At 43.1% G+C, this 25,157-nt stretch overlaps 2 protein-coding genes across 6 annotated transcripts; one reads left to right on the top strand and one right to left on the bottom strand.

The window, feature by feature from the left end:
- The first annotated feature begins 2,953 nt into the window (after positions 1-2,953).
- On the top strand, positions 2,954-19,340 carry si:ch211-168f7.5 (uncharacterized). Of its 2 annotated transcripts, none has more exons than XM_076874621.1 (4): positions 2,954-3,658; positions 13,197-13,407; positions 15,218-15,451; positions 15,638-19,340. In XM_076874621.1, the coding sequence occupies exons 1-4, from the start codon at positions 3,380-3,382 to the stop codon at positions 18,112-18,114; spliced, it is 3,201 nt and encodes a 1,066-aa protein (XP_076730736.1). In that variant the 5' UTR covers positions 2,954-3,379; the 3' UTR covers positions 18,115-19,340. The 2 variants fall into 2 exon arrangements, with proteins under 2 accessions (XP_076730736.1, XP_004545607.2); XM_004545550.3 differs by having other exon boundaries at positions 15,584-19,340.
- Positions 19,341-19,494: 154 nt separating this feature from the next.
- On the bottom strand, positions 19,495-23,098 carry ttc9c (tetratricopeptide repeat domain 9C). Of its 4 annotated transcripts, none has more exons than XM_004545549.3 (4): positions 22,944-23,077; positions 21,503-21,860; positions 21,185-21,367; positions 19,495-19,961 (listed from the first exon to the last, which is right to left on the bottom strand). In XM_004545549.3, the coding sequence occupies exons 2-4, from the start codon at positions 21,837-21,839 to the stop codon at positions 19,804-19,806; spliced, it is 678 nt and encodes a 225-aa protein (XP_004545606.1). In that variant the 5' UTR covers positions 21,840-21,860; positions 22,944-23,077; the 3' UTR covers positions 19,495-19,803. The 4 variants fall into 4 exon arrangements, with proteins under 4 accessions (XP_004545606.1, XP_076730793.1, XP_076730789.1 ...); XM_076874678.1 differs by having other exon boundaries at positions 21,503-21,852; positions 22,944-23,057; XM_076874674.1 differs by having other exon boundaries at positions 19,496-19,961; positions 21,503-21,852; positions 22,949-23,098.
- Positions 23,099-25,157: the final 2,059 nt, after the last annotated feature.

Below are 25,157 nucleotides of genomic sequence, written 5' to 3'. Positions count from 1 at the left end.
ATTATTATTAGTGTTATTATTATCATTATATTAACTGGGGCTGTATTATTTTGATTTATTCAGTCTCTTTACACTTCTCTTTCTTTTGGAAGCTCTAAAATCTGCATGAAAGCTGCTTCCCTCCTGAATTTACTGGAGTTGTCAGTTTGTTATGGAGCTAAAACTAGTATTTTGCAACAAGAGTTCAGCAAGTATCATCACAGTGACAGCTATTTATGTTGGTTCCACAAAGACTGTAATTTAACTATATTTAGTTTTACAAAAATGTGAGTTCAGATTTTGTGGAAACCATTGTGAATAAACTGTCAGCTGAGTTATGAACAATGCATTTCTCTTTAAGGAGCTCATGCAGCAATGGACAGCTGCTCTACTCTGGATAAAGATTGCCCTCTGCTGGATGGAAGGTAGCCCAAAGGTCCCCTGCACTGCAGAGGAGACGCTCACCTATGCCTATCATGACATTTTCCCCAGTGGCTTCATTCTTAGTGGAGTGATAAAAACTCTTGTCAGTTTGTCCCCCCAAACTGACGACTTTATGCTTTTTAAAATTTTTATGAAGTACATTTAAAAGAATATAAATCCAACTAACAGATTCAGAATTTAAAAAAATAAATAAATAAATGTAATGCTGAGAAACAGTCAAAATTCTCATTTCGAGAGATGATTTCTGACTTTACTCTCATTTATTATATCACTAGGCTATTCTCAATATTTTTAGAATAAAGTGAGAAAAGAAAATCATAATTCTGAGATTAAAGTTGAAATGTTGAGTTTAAATCTGGATTCTGAGAAGTCAGACTTCAGAGGAAAGTCAGATTTTAGAGAAAAAGTCAGAAATGAAAGAAAAAAATCCGATTGATGAGAATAAAGTCATAATTCTGACTGTTTCCTGTGAATTATGATTTAATCTCAGATTTCTTTCAGATTTAAAAAAAAATTGATTCATGACACAACATTATTTTTTCTGAGGCTTTAACCTTCTTCTGTAGTAAGACAATTGAAACTTGTGGGTGGATCCAGTGTTGCTCCGTTCTGGCATCCTCTCCTCCCATGCCTGCCAACTCCAAGCTGCCCACATGTCACATACAGTAAACACAGCAGACTGGCCAGGGTAGCTCACTCTGAGAGCAAATAGTGCTCAGAGGTCACTGAATGTCACTCAGCACAAGGTAATTTAGGATTATGCTATTTGTCATCACAAAATAAATGAAGATTTTAAAAGATCCAAACTGTTTAGTTGCAAGAAAACCACAAAAGTGACAAACAAGTCAGTTCAGTTGTATCTGTTTAACACAAATTTGCAACAACAGTCACCTCAAGGAACTTCATATTGTAAAATAAAGACCCTAGAGTACAAAAAACAGGCAAACAAACAAACAATAGGGAAAGACCCTTTTTGCAGAGTGCATACTTTTACTAGTAGATATCACGACGGTGTCAACGATGCTGAAACTAAAGCACTTTTGTGTTAGCTGTGCATTTTTTTCCCAAGAAAAGAAGAGGATAAAAACTTTGTTGTGATTTTTTCCCCATATAAGGTCAAACTTTGCCCCCAGAGAGGGGGCCTGATTCACCTTGACTGGTAACCATTGGTAACCCTCATTCACCACACGTAGGAACTTTATTTTTGTGAAGCTGCTTCAGCACAATTCCTGTGCTCAGTCTCTTCCTTATGTTAGCAGAAGGTCGTAAACTATAATGATTTATTACTATACATATAAGAAAGTATAAGCAGCTTTTAAAACTTGAAGCTATTTGACTATTAGCGTATCACATGTGACAACTAGGATATGTTCCACTCTCATCCCCGCCTTCCACCCACCCCAAACCCTGAATTAGACGGATAAGAATCCAGGGAGAAAGAAACTGGATGGATGGCAAACACAGCTGCTTTCATTTATTTACCCTGCAATTATTCTAAAGCATAATGTTTAGTGGAAATAGGTAGGTAAATGTCAGCAACACTCCAAATGACAGGAGGCGTACTCAGACAGAGCAAATGCAGGCTTCTGTGTGGGTGAGCAGCATCTCTCATGTGTGCTGTTTAGCTATAGAGTTACATGCGATAGAAGGGATAAATGCTTAAAGACTTCGCTTGGAATACAAAGATCGTCCTTTGATATGTGCATTCAATAAGACTATAGAGTATAGATTTCACTAATGCAGGCATTGGATTATAGTATTCAACTCTATGCAATGTATCAGTGAAGAAAATAGCCACATTAACATTATACACATTATATCTCAAAGAAAAGCACTCCTCAAAGTAATCAGATTACTGCTGCAATATCTTCTTATTAAATTAGTCACACATTCCCTCAATATCTAATATTGTTTGAAGTCACATGACAAGACAGCATTTTACACAAAAGGTGTTTATCTAGTGAGCTTCTGAAGTAGAACAAAGACTCTTAGTTTTAAATGTAATGGAGTTAAAATTCTACTTTTCTTACAGAAACGTCAACGCAGGCAAATAAAGCTGTTCATACTGGGTCACGTGGCTTCTTATCGCAGCTCTACTCCCCATCTTGCAGAGATGATAAAATCTTGCATAGCTGCAGCTTTTAAGATGAAATACGTGCAAGTTTCAAGTTATAGCCGATGGAAAAAAACACTTGCAGCGCATTAAAAATTCAACTTTTCTACATAAAAAAAAAAAAATCAGTTTAGGGGTCAAAACATGGGCTAAAAAGTGGAGCAGAGAAACGACCCTGCTGATTATGTGCACAGTGTGCTGCTCGGAGCGTGGGTGCTGGGGTGTTTTCTACTGCTATAGTTGGATGAACACTTGAGGAAACAGTGCATCTGTCCTCTGCGATCCTGCGCGCTGAAGTTGGACACTCTGGGAATTTTCTTGCGTCCGTTCGAAAAAACTTGGTCGTCCAATCCGTGTGCAGCTCCTGCACACTGGCTCCTCCTTCCCCTCTCCCTCTGCCTGCTCCCACATGTAACGCTATCGCTGCCTCTCTGTTGCATTGTCTCATTGGGGACGCAGCGCACGGAGTCCAGCGCTGCGGACAACTCCGGCGGACCTGCGAGCTTTAAAGTGACAGGGGAAGGAAAAATGGACAATGTCGAGCGGAAATGAAAACCTGGGATAGTATGAGTCATGGCTCGTTGAGGTGTCTTCAGTCTGCCGGTGGATTCATTAATTCCAGCCCTGTGTCAGTCAGTCAGCGGGGCTGCCTGAAGCCGCGAGGCTGCACTGCACGTTAGAATGAGCCGCTATCCTTGATGTTGCGTTAAACCAAGCAGCTGCTATGTTGAAATCCCTCATTCGGACCTGTGTGGCTCTACCTGGTGCTGGACCCTAGTCCGTTCCTTCCCTTATCCCGGTGTGCGGTAACTGAGTGGTGGTCAGCGGTGCGCCCTGAGGAGGATGGCCGCCCGCCGCGGATGCGTGAACTCGCTCTGGTCGGGCACCGAGCGCGTCCGCATCGGAGAGCGCCTCAAAGCGACGCTGGCCGGAGTGATGGAGCTGGAGGTGCTCAGGTGCAAACACCTGGAGATGGTGGACGCCGCTCTGGAGGATCGACCGCCCGTTGCCGCCAACGCTGAGGATCCACGGGCGGCGGAGGAGGAGGAGGAGGGGAGAGAGACCTCGGAAAGCGGCGCAATGGATGCCGAGCATGGCTCTGCGACATCCCGCCGGCAACAGGTCAGTCAGTACGTCTGTCAGCTCACAGGTCGGATCCACAGACAGATGATTAAATATGAATGAAGGGCTGATGGTGATCTGCCAAAAAGCCAGTCCCTCTGCGACTCACTAGACAGATTTTATCGCTGCCTCGAGCGCACGGCTGTGCCGAGAGCTGAATACTCAATTGAATGTGATGGTGCCAGAGATCAAGCCAGGCATGCAGTGTGTGCGTGTGTGTGTGTGACATGGAGCAAATGTCACTGAGGTCAGGAAACCGGGACCAGCTCTGGCTCTGTGCCCTGCCTCATGGTTAGAAAGAAACATGTGGCGCTCAAATCAGGTGCAGGTATTAATACACAAGCCAGCGCTGCATTTTTTGGCTCAGGACCATAAGCTCTCCAAAGGTCACTTTGGCTCTCCGTTTGCATTTACAATTACTCTGATCACATTCTAAATACCAGCCCCTCCACTTTTTGTCTAAAAAGTGCGCTGCCTATTTTTTTTTTTTTAAAGTGTGTATGTTCAGTGGAGTGTGACCAACCTGAAGAGGGTTAGGCTGTCTCTAAACACCCATTTAACCCCATTTCCCCAAACCTGCCCTGAAATGGATATGCAGGTCTTTTGTGTGGAGAATGTGGGTTGACATGTAGGCTGATACAGGAGGACAGGATGAGAACAGGTCTCATCCTGAGGCATGGGCCCCGGGGCCGTAGCTGGTCTGCTCCGTTATTGGTGATCTACATTTAAAGCTGAGGAGTCATCAAGATGTAAAATCGGCCAAAAATGAGATGATTAAGATGACTATGGGTGCATCCATCAGTGTGTGTGTGTGTGTGTTTTTAACAAAACATAATAAATGTAAAATGGCAATGGGCAAGAGGGCACAGGAAGAGGATGACCAGTGTTATAAACAGAAATATAATGTTGAAAATATTAGACATGACCACTGTTTCAACTTGTTAAATTTGTCTTTTGATATTAAACAAATATTTTCTGGTTTTTGATTGTTGGTTAAAGGAGACATGCAACATGAACATCAGGCATTATATGCTAGAAAACATTGATGGATGGACATTGATTGCAATGACTGGCTTCAAGTTTAAACACCTTTTTTATGGTATTCACAGCCATCTAAAAAATAAATAAATAAAACAAACATTTTTCCAGCAACTTTAATACCAAAAATAAGCAAAAGTAATCTGAAACTTCACTGCATTGCACATGAAGTGGTGTGTTACTTTGTACAATGTGGATTATACCTGGAACATTTCCAGACTTGACAAACAGGTGATGGGTTCAGGCTGGAATTTGAGCAAATGCCAAATTTACGTTACATTTTAATGAAAATGATAAATAGTTTCAGAGCCAGGCAGCACCACAACCCACAAGTCTGAAGCATCACAGTAACCTCCACTGCACAGATGCCCAGTTTCACAAAAACAGATTCTTTACAGAAGGGATTTTGTTGTAGATACTATGTGCAGACCTGTTTTCCTCAGAACTAAAGGTTGCTGCTTTACAAACAAACTGCCCAGCAGTGCTTGCTACTTTTCACCAAATACAGTGGGGCAAAAAAGTATTTAGTCAGCCACCGATTGTGCAAGTTCCCCCACTTAAAATGATGACAGAGGTCAGTAATTTGCACCAGAGGTACACTTCAACTGTGAGAGACAGAATGTGAAAAAAAAATCCATGAATCCACATGGTAGGATTTGTAAAGAATTTATTCATAAATTAGGGTGGAAAATAAGTATTTGGTCACCTCAAACATGGAAAATCTCTGGCTCTCACAGACCTGTAACGTCTTCTGTAAGAAGCTTTTCTGTCCCCCACTCGTTACCTGTATGAATGGCACCTGTTTGAACTCATCATCTGTATAAAAGACACCTGTCCACAGCCTCAAACAGTCAGACTCCAAACTCCGCCATGGCCAAGACCAAAGAGCTTTCGAAGGACACCAGGAAAAGTATTGTAGACCTGCACCAGACTGGGAAGAGTGAATCTACAATAGGCAAGCAGCTTGGTGTGAAAAAATCAACTGTGGGAGCAATCATCAGAAAATGGAAGACATACAAGACCACTGATAATCTCCCTCGATCTGGGGCTCCACGCAAGATCTCATCCCGTGGGGTCAAAATGATCATGAGAACGGTGAGCAAAGATCCCAGAACCACACGGGGGGACCTGGTGAATGACCTGCAGAGAGCTGGGACCAAAGTAACAAAGGTCACCATCAGTAACACACTACAACGGCAGGGAATCAAATCCCGCAGTGCCAGACGTGTTCCGCTGCTGAAGCCAGTGCATGTCCAGGCCCGTCTGAAGTTTGCCAGAGAGCACATGGATGATACAGCAGAGGATTGGGAGAATGTCATGTGGTCAGATGAAACCAAAGTAGAACTTTTTGGTATAAACTCAACTCGTCGTGTTTGGAGGAAGAAGAATACTGAGTTGCATCCCAAGAACACCATACCTAGTGTGAAGCATGGGGGTGGAAACATCATGCTATGGGGCTGTTTTTCTGCCAAGGGGACAGGACGACTGATCCGTGTTAAGGACAGAATGAATGGGGCCATGTATCGTGAGATTTTGAGCCAAAACCTCCTTCCATCAGTGAGAACTTTGAAGATGAAACGAGGCTGGGTCTTCCAACATGACAATGATCCAAAACACACCGCCCGGGCAACAAAGGAGTGGCTCCGTAAGAAGCATTTGAAAGTCCTGGAGTGGCCTAGCCAGTCTCCAGACCTCAACCCCATAGAAAATCTGTGGCGGGAGTTGAAAGTCCGTGTTGCTCGGCGACAGCCCCAAAACATCACTGCTCTCGAGAAGATCTGCATGGAGGAATGGGCCAAAATACCAGCTACTGTGTGTGCAAACCTGGTAAAGACCTATAGTAAACGTTTGACCTCTGTTATTGCCAACAAAGGTTATGTTACAAAGTATTGAGTTGTATTTTTGTTATTGACCAAATACTTATTTTCCACCCTGATTTACGAATAAATTCTTTACAAATCCTACCATGTGGATTCATGGATTTTTTTTTTCACATTCTGTCTCTCACAGTTGAAGTGTACCTCTGGTGCAAATTACTGACCTCTGTCATCATTTTAAGTGGGGGAACTTGCACAATCGGTGGCTGACTAAATACTTTTTTGCTCCACTGTATGTTATCTCCGGATTGTTTCCATGGTCTGCTGTGATATGAAACAATGCCGTCGACAGCTACAGGAATAACACTCGTTCTGAGAAAGTAACAAATGCTTCATCATGGTGGCTTTACACAACCTGTTATTACACTGTGAATATGTGTTCCTGATACCAGTGAGCGGTATTAGTCAGCAGCCTGCAGCATATTAATACATGTTCTGTTTAAGCCAGGCTACAGCTGAGGTCACATCTGCAGAATATTGTATTTATTTATTTTTGACAGAGTGAAATGAAATTGTATCCCCACAAATAGTCTGCAGAGGAGAAGCGGAAAACACTTGAAATAAAAAGTGATGGGAGAGAGCTTTTTTGCAGTCCCATCTGAGAGAGGGCATCCGCATGGAAGCGCTTCTCATAACGTGCCGCCTTCCTCACCACCCACCCACCAACATCTCATCTGTAGTTCCTCCCGTGGTGCTGAGAAATCCTGTGGAGAGGCCGAGCAGCATTGCTCATTCTCACCTCTGAAGGGAGCTGCCGATGTAGCAGAGCAAGCAGGCTGGCACGCTGCCCTTTGCCCTGGCTGGCCTTCACCAACACACACACACACACACACACACACACACACACACACACACACACACACACACACACACACACACACACACACACACACACACACACACACACATCTAATTGACATAATGCTTTCCCAGCCATAACCATAACCACAAGCATAACCTAAATGTAACCCTGACACTAAAACCACATTTTGAGCCTCAAAAATGCCTACAAACTCGTGGGGACATGCATTTTGTCCCCATAAGGGTTCTTGGTCCCCACAAGTGTAGTAACGTTCCAATTTTTGGTCAAAACAAAGATATGTAAACATGGTACGCACACACAAAACAACATTTGCATAAAAGGGAAACAAATTTCTGTCTTGTTGCGACATGTAGCTGCAGATGGAGAGGGAACGAGGAAGGGAAAGTTGACGGTTACCTACTGCTTTGTTTACTAGAATCAACATACAGTTTTATACGTAAACCCATTATATTCATTTTCCCTGTATACACTACTCATTACTTTGGAAATCATTGGTTGTTCAGCCTTTTTTGTAAGCCAAGGATTTGGTGACTCATAGCATAATGTGCTCTACCGCAACACTAGATTTTTTTTCTTTCTTTCTTTCTTTTTTAATAAACTCTTGAAATATGATTCACATTTTTTCTCTCTAGCAGCAGAAAGAGGAGGATAGAAGCCACAACTGCGCACATCAGGGTTATGGCTGACTGTTACGGCCGTGGTGTCATCCGTGCTGAAAAATGCAGTTTAAAATGAGGGAGTATTTTAAAGAATGTCGGCTTTTGAACAAATGTTTTAAAAAAAACAGAGCAGTGGTTCTGTAGAATGGACAGAAAACACATTTAATTTGCATTAATACTATGAATAATTCAGATCTGCGCAATCTGTTGTATGGAGAGAACAAGCTTTGAGTTACTGAAACGACATCTAATCTGGAAACTAGAAGAAACATAACTTTTTGCTTTCGAAATGAGCATCAAGGCCACGATGGCGGATTCCGGCTCATTGCCGTTCAGAGTTTAAAAATAAAAATCTCCTCGCTGAACATAACACATCGAGAACAGGAGTGGGAGAAGGAGGGAATATGCTGCAGAGCTTTAATTAATTCACACGCACAGCAGAACTGCAACGATTAATTAATAGACAGGAAATTAATCAGCAGCTACTGTAATAAGGAAATCTTTTAGGACTGATTAAAGCTTGTCAAATGTGGAAATCAGCTGTCGTTTCTTGCAGAAAGCTGAATATCTTTGAGCTTCATGATTAAGCGCAAACAGCCGGTGATACTCATATAACGCTTTTCTACTCACATTAAACACACAGAGTGCTTTCTTACTACAAGCTAGAGACGAGCAGGTTGATCCAAATATCAGTAGTATCGATACCAATGATACTGGTATCATATCGATACTAGCGCGACAGAATCGATACTTTGTTTCTATCCTCTAAATTACTTTAAGTTAATAATTTAGCCTGCCTTTATAAGTTTAAACTATAGGTATGGGTACTGATATCAGTCATACTGGACCTGTCTTTACTTGGCAGTATTGAACAGCACTGCTACAAGCCTCAGTCACATATTCACGTTTCTTTAAATCAGGGGTCTCGAACTCCAGTCCTCGAGGGCTGGTGTCCTGAAACTTTTCCATGTGTCCCTGTTGCAACACACCTGAATACAATTAGTAGGTCAATAGCAAGACCCTGTAGAACGTGACTGCATGCTGAAGTGACAATTCAGCCATTTGATTCATGTTACAGCAGCTCATGAGTGAATGAACATGGTGCAATAAAAGTACTGTTAGAAGTAAAACACTTACATTTACTTACATTTACTTGAGTAGGGTTAGAGGTTGCCACTTCAGCATGCAGTCCAGTTCTATACTCTTGCTAATGACCTACTAATTGTATTCAGGTGTGTTGCAACAGGGACACATGGAAAAGTTTCAGGACACCGGCCCTCCAGGACTGGAGTTCGAGACCCCTGCTTTAAATGATAAGCACTTTTAACCTAACGTTTACACACTCACACTCCGATGGACACATCAGGGGTTAGTCAGCGTTCAGTATCTTGCCCAGTAATGCTCATGTTGGATTGAACCACCGACCTCCTTATTAGTAGACGACCTGCTCAATCATGAGTCGATAAATCGATAACTGATGGGAATAATATTCAGATAAGGTCCTAATGAGAAGTGTTTACATTGCCGTGTGCGCGCTCATTGAAGGAAGGCTGTCTTGAAATTAGGTTTGGGAAGCATCATCTTACATGGTGAGTCATTAGCCCCCCTCACTTGTGGAGTGACAGCTTTCATCTCCCCCCTTTTTGTGCCTCGGGGTATCTCCAAGTAAAACAACAAAAGTGTGTAACATTGATAATTTTTTCAGGATGATCCTGAAAGCTGAGTGAAGATGAAGATTCACAGTGTGGGCTGTCTTTACATTTCAATACCATATTAATAATGTATGAAACAATAAATAGACCACCGTGCGAGTTCTTCACACCGATCGCTCGCGCCGTCCCACACTATTTGACCAAATTATTCTGTCTCGACAAGCCAACCGCTGCAATTCGTTCTCGCTGATGACATAATGCACCTATTAAGAAGAAGTGTATGGCTTGTGCAGTCGCTGCAGCATTATTATCCCATCGACCCATACATTTTCTATGTGCACCCCTCCCTCACATGCAGGACTATCATATTACAGAGCTCTGAGCGAACCATCACCCGTCTCTCCAATGATTTGATCATGTGCTAGTCACTGTGTAACAATATATCCCGTAGCGTGCAAGGCCTTGTGTTGCTGGCACGGATTTGTTGCAGATATTTACCCTTTCAGGAGACTTTTAAAAAACGCGTTTCACATCGTTGCACAGGCAGAATAAGTTAATGGTCTTTTAAAAATGTCGAATTTTTCAGATCATACATGTGAGAGGAAGTCGCGTCACTATTGGACTGCATGTTTGTATGTGTGTGTGTTCAGGCTGAGGATTGAGTTAAATATTTCGCCAGGCCTGTTGTGCTGTTGTGGGTCTGTGTGGGAGGAGAAGCGAACGCGAGTTAGAGAGCGAGCAGCTGTAGCTATGGTGAGTAGAGGGTGGCTGGCTCGAAGGATATTATAGCAGAAGGAGGAGGGTTATTTGTTAAGGGGCCTGTGGGGGAGGTGGGGGTCCTTCAAGATGCCCCTCTCTCTCGCCCGGCAACCGCCCACCCCCCCCCCTTCACCTCACCTCACTCTCCCTTCACCGCCTTCACTCACTCAGTGACTCACTCCGCTATTTCTCTGTCTCTTTTTTTGTCCCTCGCACTTAGTTTTGGTCACCCACTCAGCCACGACTCGCTGTAGATTCACAGGGAAACAAAAAAAATAAAAAATAGTGAGGAGGGGGACAGGATCTCACTGACCTGAGAGGGAGAGATAAGCCGAAGACTGGTCAAAGTCTGAAACTCTCACACAGTTTCCTTCCTTCTCTCTTTCCTCCACAGTCCATCCCCCTTTTTACCTTCTGCCGCTCTGGCAGCTCTTTGTTACGTCATCTGTCTTCTCCCATTATCCTCTGAATCCCCCTCCTCTCCTGTCACCCCAGTGAGTCACTACCTGTATTGTTTCCTCAGTAACCACAGGATTGATCAGCAGCACCACTCACAGTGTTTCTGTTGTTTGGGCCTGATCACACTAATGCAGGGGCTTTTGGCTGCAGTCCTAAAGGGATGGGTTGGGGATTTGGAAGAGGGTGAAGGGGGGGTTACTCTTCTGCCCTCTTACTAATCTGGAAAATGGAGGCACTTTGCTAACTTGATGGGCTGATTGTTATTCTTGTTCTTGTTGTGCACAAGGCCTCATTTCTGACTGTTCCAGTAAGTGTGGTGTGACGTTGCTGGAGCATGTGGCTGGTAAATGATATTGTGAATGCACAGCCCTTTCACGTGGGTCTGGACCAAAACATGCAGAGGGTTAAGCTGTGTTTTTAAAGCAGTATCCTTATTGTCACTGGTGGAAAGTATACTTGAATGCTTAATAACATCTAGAATACTTTCTTCTTCTAACTTACTAGGTTTCCAAGGAATATATTGTAGTTTTTTTGTAACAACACTGTTTTTATCCAACCTTTTTCAGGGTTTTCTTTTTTTTCATATTCAGAAAGTTTTGACCTCTGCATGCTTTTTATTCTCCCCCACGCATCTATCAACTAGGTAAACTTGAGTATTAATCTAATTAAATTATTCTTTATGAAGCTTTATGGTAAATGAGCTGGCTCCTATATAGTGCTTTTCTACTCTACCCCTTTCCCCGAAGGTGCTCTATTGGATTGAGATCTGGTAAGTGTGGAGGACGTTTGAGTGAATTTATGGGTGATGGTGCACTGTCTCATAAAGGCATGAACATGGTCAGGTAGGCTGCGGTGTTAAAATGATGCACAAAAAGTGCCAAGAAGATATCCTCCACACCATCACACCACCACTAGAAGCCTAAACGATACAAGGCAGGGTGAATCCGTGCTCTCACTCATTGTGCGAAATTTGGACCCTACTATCCAAACAGAGCAGAGGCAGAAATCTTTTGACCAGACAGTGTTTTTCCAATCGATTGCTGTTCTATTTCGTGAATTGGTCCAACTTAGAGCCACAGTTTCCCGTTCTCGGCTGACAGCAGTAGCGCCCAGTGTGGTCTTCTGCTGCAGCTGCAGAACACACTGGATGTGTTTTGTGTTCGGAGATGCTCTTCCGCATACTTTGGTTGTAAGGAGTGGATATTTGAGTTACCGTTACCTTCTTGTCAGCTTGAAGCAGTCTGACCATTCTCCTCTGATCTTTTACATCATCGCAGCATTTTCTTCCAGGGAACTACTGTTCGCTGCATATTTTCTCTTTTTCAAACTCTTCTCTCTAAACCCTGGAGACGAAAGTGCTGGATAATCCCAGTAGGTCAGCAGTTTCTGAAATAATGAGACCAGCCTGTATGGAATCAAAAACCGTGCCACGTTCAGAGTTCCCTAAATCACCTTTCTTCCATTATTCTGATGCTCAGTTTGAGGTTCAACAGGTTGTATTAACCACGTCTGCATGTCTAAATGCACTGAGCTGCTGCCATGCAGTTGGCTGATTAGATATTTGTGTTAACAAGTAGCTGAATGGATGCACCTAATGCAGTTTCCATGGCTAAATATTAGCCAAATATATACCCATGAGAGCTGATCTTTAATCTCTAGTTTTCCTTCCACTGTTTCTTATTGATGGTTGGTGGTTCAATACCTGAGTCCTCCAGTTGGATGCTGGAATATGCTTGGGAAGAACTTTAACTTGCCTCCCAAAGCATCCATTTCTGTATGAATGTGTGTGTGAGTGTGAAGTGTAGCTTGTTGTGTTTTGGGAAGCCAATAACAGTAAAGCAATTTATTTAGATAGCAGTCCATCCATTTACTTCATGTTTGCTGCATTCATATCTTAAGTGACAGTAAATCAATATACCCGACTTCTGGTAAAATCGTGTTGTTATTCGATCACTCTTGTCAGATTTGCACACTCCTGCTGTATGCTATGCATTTTCAGTATCTAACCTGCAACTGAAGAACAAATGCATAAAAAGTAACGTTATTTTATGCTTGCTAAGTTTTAGGCCTGCAAAGAGCAGTTTAGTAAAAAAATCTCAACAGCCAGTATGTTTAATATGAGTCGTGTTTTTTTCCAGTTGTCCACTGACAAACATTTTGATGACGATCATGTGTCATTTTGATTTTTTATTGTGGTTTTAACCCTTACTTCCATTTTATCTGTGTGAATGAATCATCCATCGTCACCTACTGTTCTTCTTTTCTTTTTAGGATCCTTCTCCCTCTGACACCGCCTGTCAGAGCAGCCCAGAGGAATGCGGGGGTAATTCAGGGGACGGGACAGCTCACCTCTCATCGGGCAGAGGGAGTAGCTCACGTTGGTCCACTCTTTCCTGGGATGCCCCCTCTGACTTGCTTTCTCCTCCAACCCCGGATCTTAATGGTATGATCCCCCTGGACAGCGACTCCAGACCTAGTTCAGGTAATTACACACCTGAACACCTCTTTCGGGCGGTTTAAATGTCAGACGGCTGAGACAACGGCGCTGAGCTGTCCAATGATCCAACAGTTTCTCACCTCCTGATAGAACTACAGCTCACCTTGAGAGAATTTCCATGAAACATTAACCACGTCTCTTTTTTACTTTTGTTTGCTTGCACTCTGTGTGACTCGGCACTGACTCACTCAGTTTGTCTCTTGCTGTCAACATTTTTTAGCCTCTCCTCAAACTCTTATCCGTTCTCTGCTTCCTCTGAAAGCTTTTCTTGGCCAGGTATAGACTCTCACCCACTTTTCAATCCACTATTATTTATGCTCTGGAAAATCTATCAAACCTAAAGACATGATAATATATAGAGAGATTTTCTTTTAAAATCAAAATGATTTTTATTTGTCCATTCTTTAGTCAGTAAAAATGTAATTTCAGGATAAGTCTAAGTGTTCATGGCTCACACTGCATGTCTAACAGTGGTTTCTGCACTGTGACGCTTTTCTTTTGGAATTTTTACGAGGTTTGAGTTTCTATAGGTGATGGTAGCTTGTTTTTACTGACTCACCTATTTATCCGAATGCAGAAGGGATTGTGAATCTTGTGGAAGCACTGATGTCTCTGCTCTGACTCATAAACCGTGGCCTGAGCTTCATCTAAGTCACAGTAAGAGACAAAGAGTATTTGACTGCTAACAGTGCAGGCTGACAAAAGCAATCGAACCTTTGAATCAGCTGTTCCAGTTAAGGTGATGAGATTGGAAATGTGGACTGTAGGGGTGATTCTCTTTTTAAAGAAGGCCATAAATATCAAAGTCTGCTCATCTTAAGAAAGATTGATCGCTGGGAAGCATACTGCAATCATATACCTCCATGGGGCTTTAGCAGAAATGTTTTAGAAACGCAGGGAGCTTTAAAAGATTGCAGAAAGTGTTCTGAAGATCTGGGTGTTCATTAATCTATAACACGACTACCTAAAAATGGATACAATTCAAGGCCGCTGCTACTTTTCAAAGGAGTGGGCGTCCTGTAAACGTCACAGTAAGAGCACAACGTACAAGCCTGAACGAGGTGAAAAAGAATCCAAGAGTAACAGAAGAGCAAAAGAGAGGCAGTATGCAGAAATCACTACAGGTTAATGAGTGTTCATGGAAGTAGTGGGAATCATGAGGGAAACCACCACTATGCAAAAGCCGCTATTGTTTGCCACGGCGTTTTTTGAGGCTATGCTCTGTGGACAGATGGGGCAAAATCTGGTTGTTTGGAGGAAAAATGTTACCACACACCATGATTATAACTTCATCCTAAATGTAAAGCAGGATGGAGGAGTTTCACAGCTTTGAGACACACATTCAGTGAAGGAACATTGAATTAAAGTGATTTCTTGAGCAGTTACAGCCCAGGAAAATATCTAATAGAGTTCATTAAGAGGTGGATTTAGTTAATAAATCTACAGGTTTGTTTACTTTTCCTGTCAGTCACTGTCAGATACCTCTGTGTGTTTAATAAAAGGAAGATAACTACAGTTTGTGTGTTATCGGTTTAGTCGAGTTATTTTCTCTATATGGAGTCTATCCGAGAGGTGCAATACACCCTGGACAGGTCACCAGTTCACTATGGGGTTAACTCAGAGAGACAGACATACGTGCTCACATTCACACCTAAGGCCAGTTTAGAATTGATAATTAACCTGAATGTACATCCTTGCATGGTGGAAGGAAGCTGAACCTAGAAGGAGGAGAGGAGAACATTCAAAATCCACAAAGAAATGCCTCTTTTACAAATGTCCGTGTCTTTTTTTCAAGGTTTCTATTCAGTGAGCGGCAGCTCCCTGTCAGACTCTTGCTACTCTGTGTCCAGCGACGCAGCCCATGGAGGACCGGTGGCCCCTGCCAGGCCCCTGAAGCTGTGGGAGCAGGTTCCTGCGTGTGCTGACAACACTGACCTCCTGTGGCCAGAAGTTGCAGTGCAGCTGCAGCAACCTGTACTCCAGGACAGCCAGGAGGACGCTGAACCAACAGAAGAGACGCCCGTTTCTGGTGAGTTGGTGCAAACAATAGATCCCTATCTTGTAAATCAGTCCATGTAGATATGAGGTTTCAACTGTAAGTGAAAATACCTCGAAATGTCCACTGAAGTCTAAAGTTTTTTTTTCTCTCTGTCTCTTACAGTCCCAAATGACCTTGAAGCAACTGGTCTGACCTTTCTGTCTGAACTTTGTTCAGGACTTGGCGATTCCCTGATTTCTTTCATCCTCCCGCTCCTCAACCCTTCATCCTCCTCCTCCACCTCCTGCTCCCAAAATTCAAAACTCCAGCTTGACTCCCGCTACTGCACAGACCTGATGTCCCGTCGGACCAAAGAGGTTTACTCATACCCAAGCCCACTGCATGCTGTTGCCCTCCAAAGCCCCCTCTTCACCACCCAGAATCAAGAACAGTCAGCCTCTGTGAGCCCTGAGGGACCCCAGCATGATGAACCCACAGAGTCAAATGCTGACACAGCTCTGCCTCTCCAGCCTCAGCAACCTCCCACTCCACCCTCCTTCACCCAGTTGGAGCAGTACATCTCTCGTCTGGCTCGCCAGTACCACAGTCGGGCAAAGTCCACCTCTGATCTCACCTCACCTGCCACCCCTGGGCCAGTAACACACAGAGGCCTTTGCACCCCTGGCAAAACTCACGGATCCACCCAGTCTCTTTCTGCCTTCGAGAGCCGCAGCACACCCTCCACCCAGCCAGGCGTCAACATCACACCCTCTAAGTCACTGCTAGGGAACTCAGCCAGAGTCAGCCTTAGCACCACCGGAAAAAAGGGCACCAGGAATTCAATCAACCTGGGAAATCTTCCTTCAGCCACCGGAGAAGACTTAAACATAAATCTGCATCTAAACCTCAACTTGAACCTGACTCCCGGTTTAAATTCTGGTCATGGGCTAGTGGACAATCCCAGAAACGGAGCTCTGAGGAGAGACTTTGCGGCCAATTCCACCGCTTCTGCCTCATCACATTCTTCTGCTACACCCACCCCAGCAATGAGACCTCGTCCTCGCATTTCAACTTGTCCAAGCAGCCTGAGCCACCGCAGCTCCCTTGAGGTCCCACTGGGGTCTGGAGCCAGCTCTGGGTTTGGCTCATCAGCTTTCTGTCGCTCATTAGACTGGAGCAGTGGTGCTCCACCTGAGGCTGGACAGCCAGTGTTTGGCACAAATGCAGGATCAGCTCCCGGATCTCAGCGCAGCAGCTTGATCCAGGAGTCCAACTCCAGTCCAAAGTTAAGTGAAGACTCACCCATGGTGGAGGAGATCTCCCGCCTCTCTGGCCTGTCTCGAGCTGTTGTAGTTGGACTCATGGAACAAGGCGTGGAGCTAGATATTGACTGCTTCCCAACAGATACTGCAGGTGAGATGAGAAGCCACACTAAAACTCACCTGACAGCTCAAACAGATCAGTCACATGACTATACTAGACTGACAGACTTGAATCCCCAGAGACCAATACAGCTGTCTCTCAGTGTCACTCATTCTCCACAGTCTCAGTCCAGCCTCACCCCTCCTCTCTCACACTCCAGCAGCCCCATACACCCCTACCAATCCATGCACATTCCCTCCTCCCACTACTCCTCACACTCCCACTACCAACAGACACCTGACCTTCCTTCCTCCACAGCCTCCTCACCTGCCTCCCGTCCTACCCCAAGAGGTCGCTCACCTCCACGCCCTCTCCAACCATCCCCCCTGGGTGCGACTCCCCTCTCTGTTTTCAGACGAGATGCACCATTCCAGTGCTCCCTGCCCCGCACCAATACCAGGACCTCTCCTTTTGAGCATGGCGGGATCCAACCAAGAGGAGGATCACTTCGGCAGAGCAGTGGAGGAGGCGAGGGCAACAGCAGGCAGAAGAGGGCGGAGGGTGATGGGCTCTACAGAGGAAAACATGCCTCCCATAAGCTGATCAGGGCAGCAACAGTTAGCAGTTATGCAAAGAGAGAGGACTACAGCTCAGTTTGGCGTGAGGAGGAGGAGAAGTTGCGAGCAGCCGCTCACACATCCAACAAGTCCTCCAGCAAACTCTGGAAGGGCTTTGACGGACGTCTCTGGAGCAAAGAGTCTGAAAGTGAAAGAGAGGAGATAGACAGGGCAGAGTATGGCTATGGCTGGAGAACGAACAGCGTGGGAAGCTGGAGAAGAGAGCACAGAAGGGTTAAAGCTTCTAGCAGCGGTGACAAAAGGCCTAAAGTAGACAACTCTCCTGTCTTCTCAAAGAAGAGAGGTAAAGATGATGGGGAGAGACGCAGCTCAAGCCTCAAGCTTTCCAGGCGGGCTCTGTTCAGGAGTGAATCCCAGGGCTTGCTGGTACCTCGGAACCACAGCGAAGAGCCCACAAAGCGGCCACACTGGGTCTCCTCCTTGGACGTGGGGCATGGTGGCATGGGAATCAGAAAAGACGAAGGGGTCAGACTACTGAGAGCGAAGGAGGAGGACAAACGGCTGTCTTCCACCGCCAGCCTCTTTAACCTCTCTCGTTCTCAGAGCCTAGAAGGCAGCTGCCATTCACTCTCTCCTCTCTCCTCCCCTTCACTTTCTCCTTCTCCACCTCCACGGCTGCCCCTTCAGCGCTCCCGATCACTGAGGGATTTGGGAAGGAAAGTGTTTGGTTCAATGAGGTCGCTTAGTCTCAAACAGAAATCATCCAGGAAGTGACTGCTGTACAAAAAAGTGAACTTCATCGTTTGCGTTGTACATTCAAAAATACCAGTGACGATTAGTAATATTTGATGTTTAAAATAAAGTGCCAATATTTGGATTTTTATGACTGATCTGATACACTGGCTATGAGATATCCACTGGTCCTTTCACTCATCTCCAGTGTGTTGAAGTTCCTCTCAGGCACATAAGGTCTGTGAAGTTTTAGTCTTGGGTCACTTCATTCATTCTAGTAATGTTTCTTTTGTAAAACTAGGCATATACGTTTTTAGAACCTTCTCAAAAAGTATAAAATAAATGCGAACCTTCCCCAAACACGATATTTAGTATATATGGAGCACTTTAAAGCTCAGAAGTTTTTGTATTAGAAAACCATGTAATGTAAATTGTGCACACCGCAGCAGCAAGAAAGAGGTGTAAGATGCAACATGGCCCACAGAGAATTGTAATACTGCTTGTCCATTGATGTGGTACCGGTCTGCAGCTAGTTCTGCTTTGGTACCTTTTGAGTAGCAGTCTACAGGTTTATGCATTTGAAGTAACTTCCACAGGAAAGAGACCATGACTGACCTAACTTATGTGAATTTCTCTGATAGCCACTAAATAATTTCAACTTTGACTCCAACAACTTTATGCTACTGTGCACTGCTAGCTATTGGTACCAGGAATACTCTATGTGTGGCAGTCCTTCTAAATTAGGCACCACATCAGTGGAAAGGAGGCATCATTGAAGGGAACATGAGTGACCTGTTATTTAGGGGTGAATGATTCTTTTTAGGCTCTGTAAAGGGCTGCAACCCTTATAAACCCTAATTTTTATCAGTGCGAATGCCATCCTGAAGAGGAACACTTCTGGGATCCTATTGTGACAGGAGAGTAGCCATTTGAAAATACTGTAGTAATAACAACTGTAAGAAGCTTCAGTGCATAATCATGCGTATGAATGTGTACGTGCACAATCCCCTTCTGCATGCTGCTCTGTGACTTGTTCAGTGATTATAGCTATTGTGAGAGTGTGATATTCCTCTTTGATCATGGGCAGTATTGCCACTGAAGTACAATCACATTGGCCAGATTATGACCAAAATTAAGCAAATACTCTTTAACTTGATATTTTGCTCAGGATTTTGAAATGAACATTGAATTAAAGTATTGATGAGTTATCCAAGATACATATGTGTCCTCTTATGGCTTATGACTAATAAAGGAAACTTATAACTGAACGTGTGCTCTTCCTACTGTAAGTGCATTAAAGATACGTGTCAGCAAAGGGCTTTGCTAAAAAATTAATGAAAATTAGCATTTTTTTAACAAATATTTTTATTGAAAAGTCACAAAATTAACATTCATATCACTGACCAAACAACTGCAATCACAGAGGCAATTGAGTAGTGCATGAAGAGCCTCTTTAGCTTTCAGAAGCATTTTGTGAACTATATTAGACTGTGTTGCTAGGAAACCAACTTTTCTGTCTTTTCTATTTTCAGCAGTGACATCTTTGCTTTCCAACTGACTGCTTTCCTCAAGTCTGTATAATGTCTGTTATGCTTACGTCAATCCTCTCCCATGGAGACACAGCAAGAGTCGTTCAAGACATGTAAACATTCTTTAACCCCTTTGTGGTGTGGTCTGAGGTTGGAGCAGTCTCTCAGGCTGAGGTTTTATTTGGCACATTCAGCTTGTGGGCTAAACGCCGTCGCCAGCTCTTCTGGTTTGGTTAATCCCACCCTCGGAGCGATCATTCTGGTTGGAGGAAAACATGCCTCGATACATGGCTTTCTCTTTTTGTAAGTCCCGACTGAGTTTCTCCTCAGCCCTCTGCAGGTACTTCCTCACATTGGCATCTGTGACAGAAACGTATACTTTAACTCGCTGGTCTCCAGAGAAAAGATCAGTAATTTAAACTATGCTTAAATTACTATGAGCAAATCTATATCCTTCAGAAAAAAAAAAAAAAAAACTGCACAAGCTACCCACCTGGTCTTGATAAAATGTAATGACTCATACATGAGTCTTCTAACGTGCTTTAATTAAACACCTTTAACATGGGAAATGGTGACGCTTCTAACTCATGGGTTTAATTGATCACAAAGTTAAACAAGGTCAGTAAGCTTTTCTCAAGCTGAGCTGACTGTTTACTTTAAAGATGAGTGTTAATATTAATTACCATTTCCGAATGGATAGCAGTGTAACAAAAGAACAATTTTTGGTTATGGTGGTGGACTAATTGCAAATGTAGACTGAAAAATAAATACATTTGGAGAGCACAGGCGTCCACGGCTCCCACCAAAGAACTGCTGTTTCGACATGCTCTGTGTTAATCATCTACAAATCACAACTTATTCATCAAAGACACAGATTCTTTTTATTGCTATTTTTTCCTGCTTTCAGCTAGTGCAACTAGCTGAATTAATGTTTAATGTTTTCGCTCTTGAAAGTCGCCACCAGAAATACCTCTTGGCCCAAAGATTATGACACAGCCTCTGTGAGAGCTATTGGTGCTAGCAGTGCTAGTCACAATATGATAACTACTATGATGAATGTGCTGCATATTTCGGTAGCATTTAAAACAGTATGTGCAACTGGCAGATAGAGGAAGTGGCTGACATCCAGAAAGACAGCACAGAGGCACTAATAATGGCAGCACAGAAACAAGCTCTGAGTACAAGGTCCATATAACTATGTTATAAATAGTTTCAACAGAACCCATCAATTCCTGACTTGTTATCAGGAATTGTTTATCTTCATTTATTTAAACTTTATCTTCCATTTTTGCGATCCACATGTAGTTATGACCAAAATTTGGCATCATCTGAGTTAACAGAACTCTCAACATTTTCTGTTTATTTTATGCAATTTGATGGACCAAAATGTTTTTAAAACTTTAGTAAATTAAACCTAACATACTTTCAATCAGAGCCCTAGAGATTTTTCTTTTGGGAGAAGGTTATAACCTCTTTGGTGGTCCTTAAAAATGTAATATGCGGGAAGAAAAACCTGGCTATATATGTCTAAATAACTATTACGTCAACTTGCTCTTGAAGATCATGATGGTCTGGGTCTTTACCATTAGGCTGCTCTTTAGAGGCCTGGATGAGGTACTCTTTGGCTGTCTCTGCATCTCCCATCTCCAGAGTGGCTACCCCGGCCCTGTACAGCGCTTTGGCATTGCCTGGTCGCCACTTTAGCACTCGCAGACTGTACTCCTGCACACGAGTATAATCAACAGTCTTTCTCTGCAGCAAACAGGCTGGAAGAGATATAAAGAAATGATTATACTGAGGCACTTGTATCAAACTAGTGACTAGAGAGCAGTTTTTCAAAGAGTTACTACTTCAACAGCTTTGAAAGAATATGACATTATCTCAGAATGATATTTACCTACCAGCAAGGTTGTTGTAGCAGTCCACTTGAGTATTTCTCAATAAAGCCTCCTGTTCAGGTGTGAGCACAGGTGTCTCAGGCCCAAACCCTTTCACTGATGTCGTCACATCTGAGTCAATGCTTCGCAGGAGCAGAAGAGCGCGGTGATAACGACCAATGGCTGAGCGAATGTTCTTATCCTTGTAGAAAGCATTTCCTTCTGTTTTCAGCTGGGCTGCTTCCTCTAGCAAAGCTGAAACCGGCTTAGCAGAATTTGGTTTGTGTCCAAAGAGGCTCGGTGCTGCTGCCGCCGCCGCCCCCTGTACATCTAGGCTAGCCTCCCCACCAGCACCCTCCATGTCTGCAGTGAAGCTAATCAGCTGTTGGGGTGAGAAAGCACATTTTAGTTTATTCTTAAACAGAAAGCCTAAAACATAAAGTGGTGAGATGTAGAGAAAAAGATGTAAGGACTTATGAAACATATAGGTTCAGGCCACTATATTAGGTACACCTGTTCATTAACTGCTCATTAATTAAAACCAAAAATCTAATCTGCTAATCAAAATCAATATAAATGAATACTTTTCTCCAAGTGTAGGGCTGAACTCAAATTGAAAAACTTATAGTTATGTGAAATAAAGTTTAACACTTTTTCTTACAGTGGTATTGATCAAATAAACGTTTCAAAAGCGCTTACACACATAATCACTCACTGGCCACCTTGTTAGGTGCACAGGGTCCACTGCTTGTATACTACAAACATGTAATCAGCCAATCACACGGCAAGAATAGAGTCAAGACAACATGAAAACATGGAGCCCACCCTTGTTAGGGTGCTGATGGTGGTGGTTTAATAATGTGGGGGTACATTTTCAGTTTGAGGGGTGTTGAAGGATACAGTTTGTGCCCCTTATTACCAACCGAGCACTGTTTACACGCAACAGTCCACCTGAGTCTGATCGACATTAGTAAGGCTCGACACCACCTGTTCCAGTGTAAAAAGATGCTCTGCGTATAATAGTAGAAAGCACTTATGTGTAAGAAAACGGTTTGTCACACCTCTGCTACTTCACTCCTTCACTTGTAATACCTCACATATGACCTGGCAGTCACACAGTGAGCCACACTGCTTTTAATAAGAAGGTAGACAAACCGCAAGAGCAGTAGTTTTCCCACCATATTTAATATGACAAACGGCAAATCTACAGCTTTTTATTTGAAGTATTGGTACATGCCAACGTTACATTATTTTACGAATCAAATAGAAAGCACGTCACTCAGGTCCAAACGTAAACCGACGTTTTGCGGCAAAACGTCCAGGGTTTGTAGCTACCGCTAACCGAGCTAGCAGGCTGCCAAGCTAGCCCGGGTCCTCGAAAACTAGCTAACTCATTATTTCCCGTATGTTCGCGCATTTTATGAGGTTCGCTACATGAAAGCTGTATTGTTCTGCATTCTCTCGCCTTACGCCAGTGAAGCGACAATCCACGGATAGCTACTTTTCAGCTGGTAGTCATCTTAGTTGTTGCTGCCACACGTGCGCTTCCTTGCTTGCCTTTCTATGGACTCGCCCACAAACTGTGTGGAGTGCTACTGCCACCATAAGGTCGAAGCAGGAATTGCCAGCAAATTAACACAAAATACACCCTCTTCGTTTTTATTAAATATAATTTTGAAAGTAATCCATGCACAAAATACCAAAACAAACTTTTTTGGTGTAAATTACACTTATTCTGGAACAAAATGTAAACGCAGTTACTGAAAAAGTTGTTCCAAAACATTATTTACAACAATTAATTTATTAAACAATGTTTTTAAAATCTACTTTTCAGGTTCCAGAGTCCTGATAACAGAGCTATGCCAAGCATACCACACAGCAAGTAAAATAGCTCATGAAAAATTTACATTTGATACTAGAAATTGATAAATATAATTATCTGATCTTTGTTTTTTTTACAATTTCAAAATCTTTCATAATTGTATAATGACTCATTGATAAAACTGCAAATGCCCTAATATAATTATTCCGATTAAAAAAACAAAACAAAACAAAACACATTTATCACAAAGCAACTGTAAAATTTTACAATTTTACTGAATTCTACAAAAGAAAGATTGTAATTTATGAAGTATTTGTGTGCAACAGCTGTAAGCTGCATAGCTACAACCTTTTCTAAGCAATGGTATATAAGTGCTAAAAAGAGAAGGTTCAAGTATTTTTTTTAAAGTAAGTCAGTGACAGATTCTTAACATAAACAGGAACAAACCATGCACTGATTATAAACAATGAATTCCTCCAAAGTCCTTCATTTCTGTTTTTCTGCCAGAAAAACAGAAGGTGTGGTAATAAATCACCATAAAAACACATCTGCATCCCACTAAATCATTTAGTTTGTCACTCCAACTGACTGGGGGTTAGTATTAGTTCAGTTTCATTCTGACCACCTTCTCCTCCTTGTGTGTTTTGATGATGCCATTGATCATTAATGTTAATTTTTGTGATTCTTTGTTGGCCTTCACTTTGGGTACGTCCCACCTCTCAGAAATCACAACATGCAGATAGTCCTGACCGGAGAGCGCTGGACATAAATGCCATGTTCAAGAGTGCAACCTGGGAAGTGAAGGACAACAGGTAACCCTATGGATGGTTCACCACTGAGCAATCTCAGCAACACTCCAACTAGCAAGCCCATGATAGAGCCATAACCATTGGAGATGTTAAAAAAGAGGACGCAGACTAGTTGAGGGAACATGATGGTGTAGGTTATGTCTGAGCCCAGGATCCAAAAAACCATGATGCTGTTGTTTAGGAAGGTGAGCGATGTGCCAGCCACGCCCACCAGGACCACAGTGACACGGATCACCCACTGGAGCTCCCTGTCTGATGCCTGCAAAAAACCCCAAAATAAAATAAAATCTGGAAACTGAACCAGAAAAGACATAACCACAACTCGAATCTTCTCCTTTCAGGTCTCTTACTGTGGTCCTTAGGATGCTCTTATATATGTTGGATGAGAAGATGGAGGCGGCAGATAATAGAGCAGAGTCTGTTGAGGACATCACAGCAGCAGCTACAGCTCCAATACCAATGATGGAGATGTAGTTTGGAGTGAGGTACTGCAGAGCAATTGGCAGAACCTGACCAGCGTCTCCTCGCTTGAAGGGGGATGGGGAGCCATATAAGGTCATGTTCCAATCTGGCATAAAAACATAAAAATGTTATATAAAGTCATATTAATTCATTCATATTTTTACACTTGCTGTTGACTCTGTTGTGGTACCTGTTGATGCTGTGACTGCTCCAGTCAGCACAGATGGGATTCAAAGTATGAAGACTAGCAGGTGATCCTGGCTGTATTTGATGAGGAGGCTGAGAGAGTCCTCTGGTGGAAGTCCTGATATCCAAGGTTACCTAAACCCTTTAAAAAGAAATTACAATTAAGGACTACAGTACTTAAAATCTGATGCCATTAATTTATTTTTAATAGCAAAACTCAGATGCAGGCTGGGACAGATCAAATCTAAAGCAACAGCCTACCCAACAGCCTCAGGCCAGCTTGTAGGAGCCATTTTTAACTGTTTTAAGGAGCATTTCTTCAGAAATGAACAAAATACAATTTTAAAAAATATCTATCGACATGGTTCCTGTGCCATAGAAAGACCAACCAAGCTTTGAT

Source organism: Maylandia zebra, linkage group LG2 (assembly GCF_041146795.1).
Source record: "Maylandia zebra isolate NMK-2024a linkage group LG2, Mzebra_GT3a, whole genome shotgun sequence".
NCBI classification, from domain to species: Eukaryota; Metazoa; Chordata; class Actinopteri; order Cichliformes; family Cichlidae; genus Maylandia; species Maylandia zebra.
The sequence above is the reverse complement of the archived record's forward strand: the minus strand, read 5'-3'. Positions and strand labels throughout refer to the sequence as shown.

Bases quoted from the DNA above. Each gene is read 5' to 3' on its own strand.
- si:ch211-168f7.5 (XM_004545550.3), top strand. From the start codon at position 3,380: ATGGCCGCCCGCCGCGGATGCGTGAACTCGCTCTGGTCGGGCACCGAG. The intron at 13,408-15,217 runs GTAATTACACAC...CTTTTTTTCAAG, and splicing joins CGACTCCAGACCTAGTTCAG to GTTTCTATTCAGTGAGCGGC. The intron at 15,452-15,583 runs GTGAGTTGGTGC...TGTCTCTTACAG, and splicing joins AGAAGAGACGCCCGTTTCTG to TCCCAAATGACCTTGAAGCA.
- ttc9c (XM_076874674.1), bottom strand. From the start codon at position 21,839: ATGGAGGGTGCTGGTGGGGAGGCTAGCCTAGATGTACAGGGGGCGGCG. The intron at 21,368-21,502 runs GTAGGTAAATAT...TATCTCTTCCAG, and splicing joins CTGCTACAACAACCTTGCTG to CCTGTTTGCTGCAGAGAAAG. The intron at 19,962-21,184 runs GTAAAGACCCAG...TTTCTGTCACAG, and splicing joins CTCTAAAGAGCAGCCTAATG to ATGCCAATGTGAGGAAGTAC.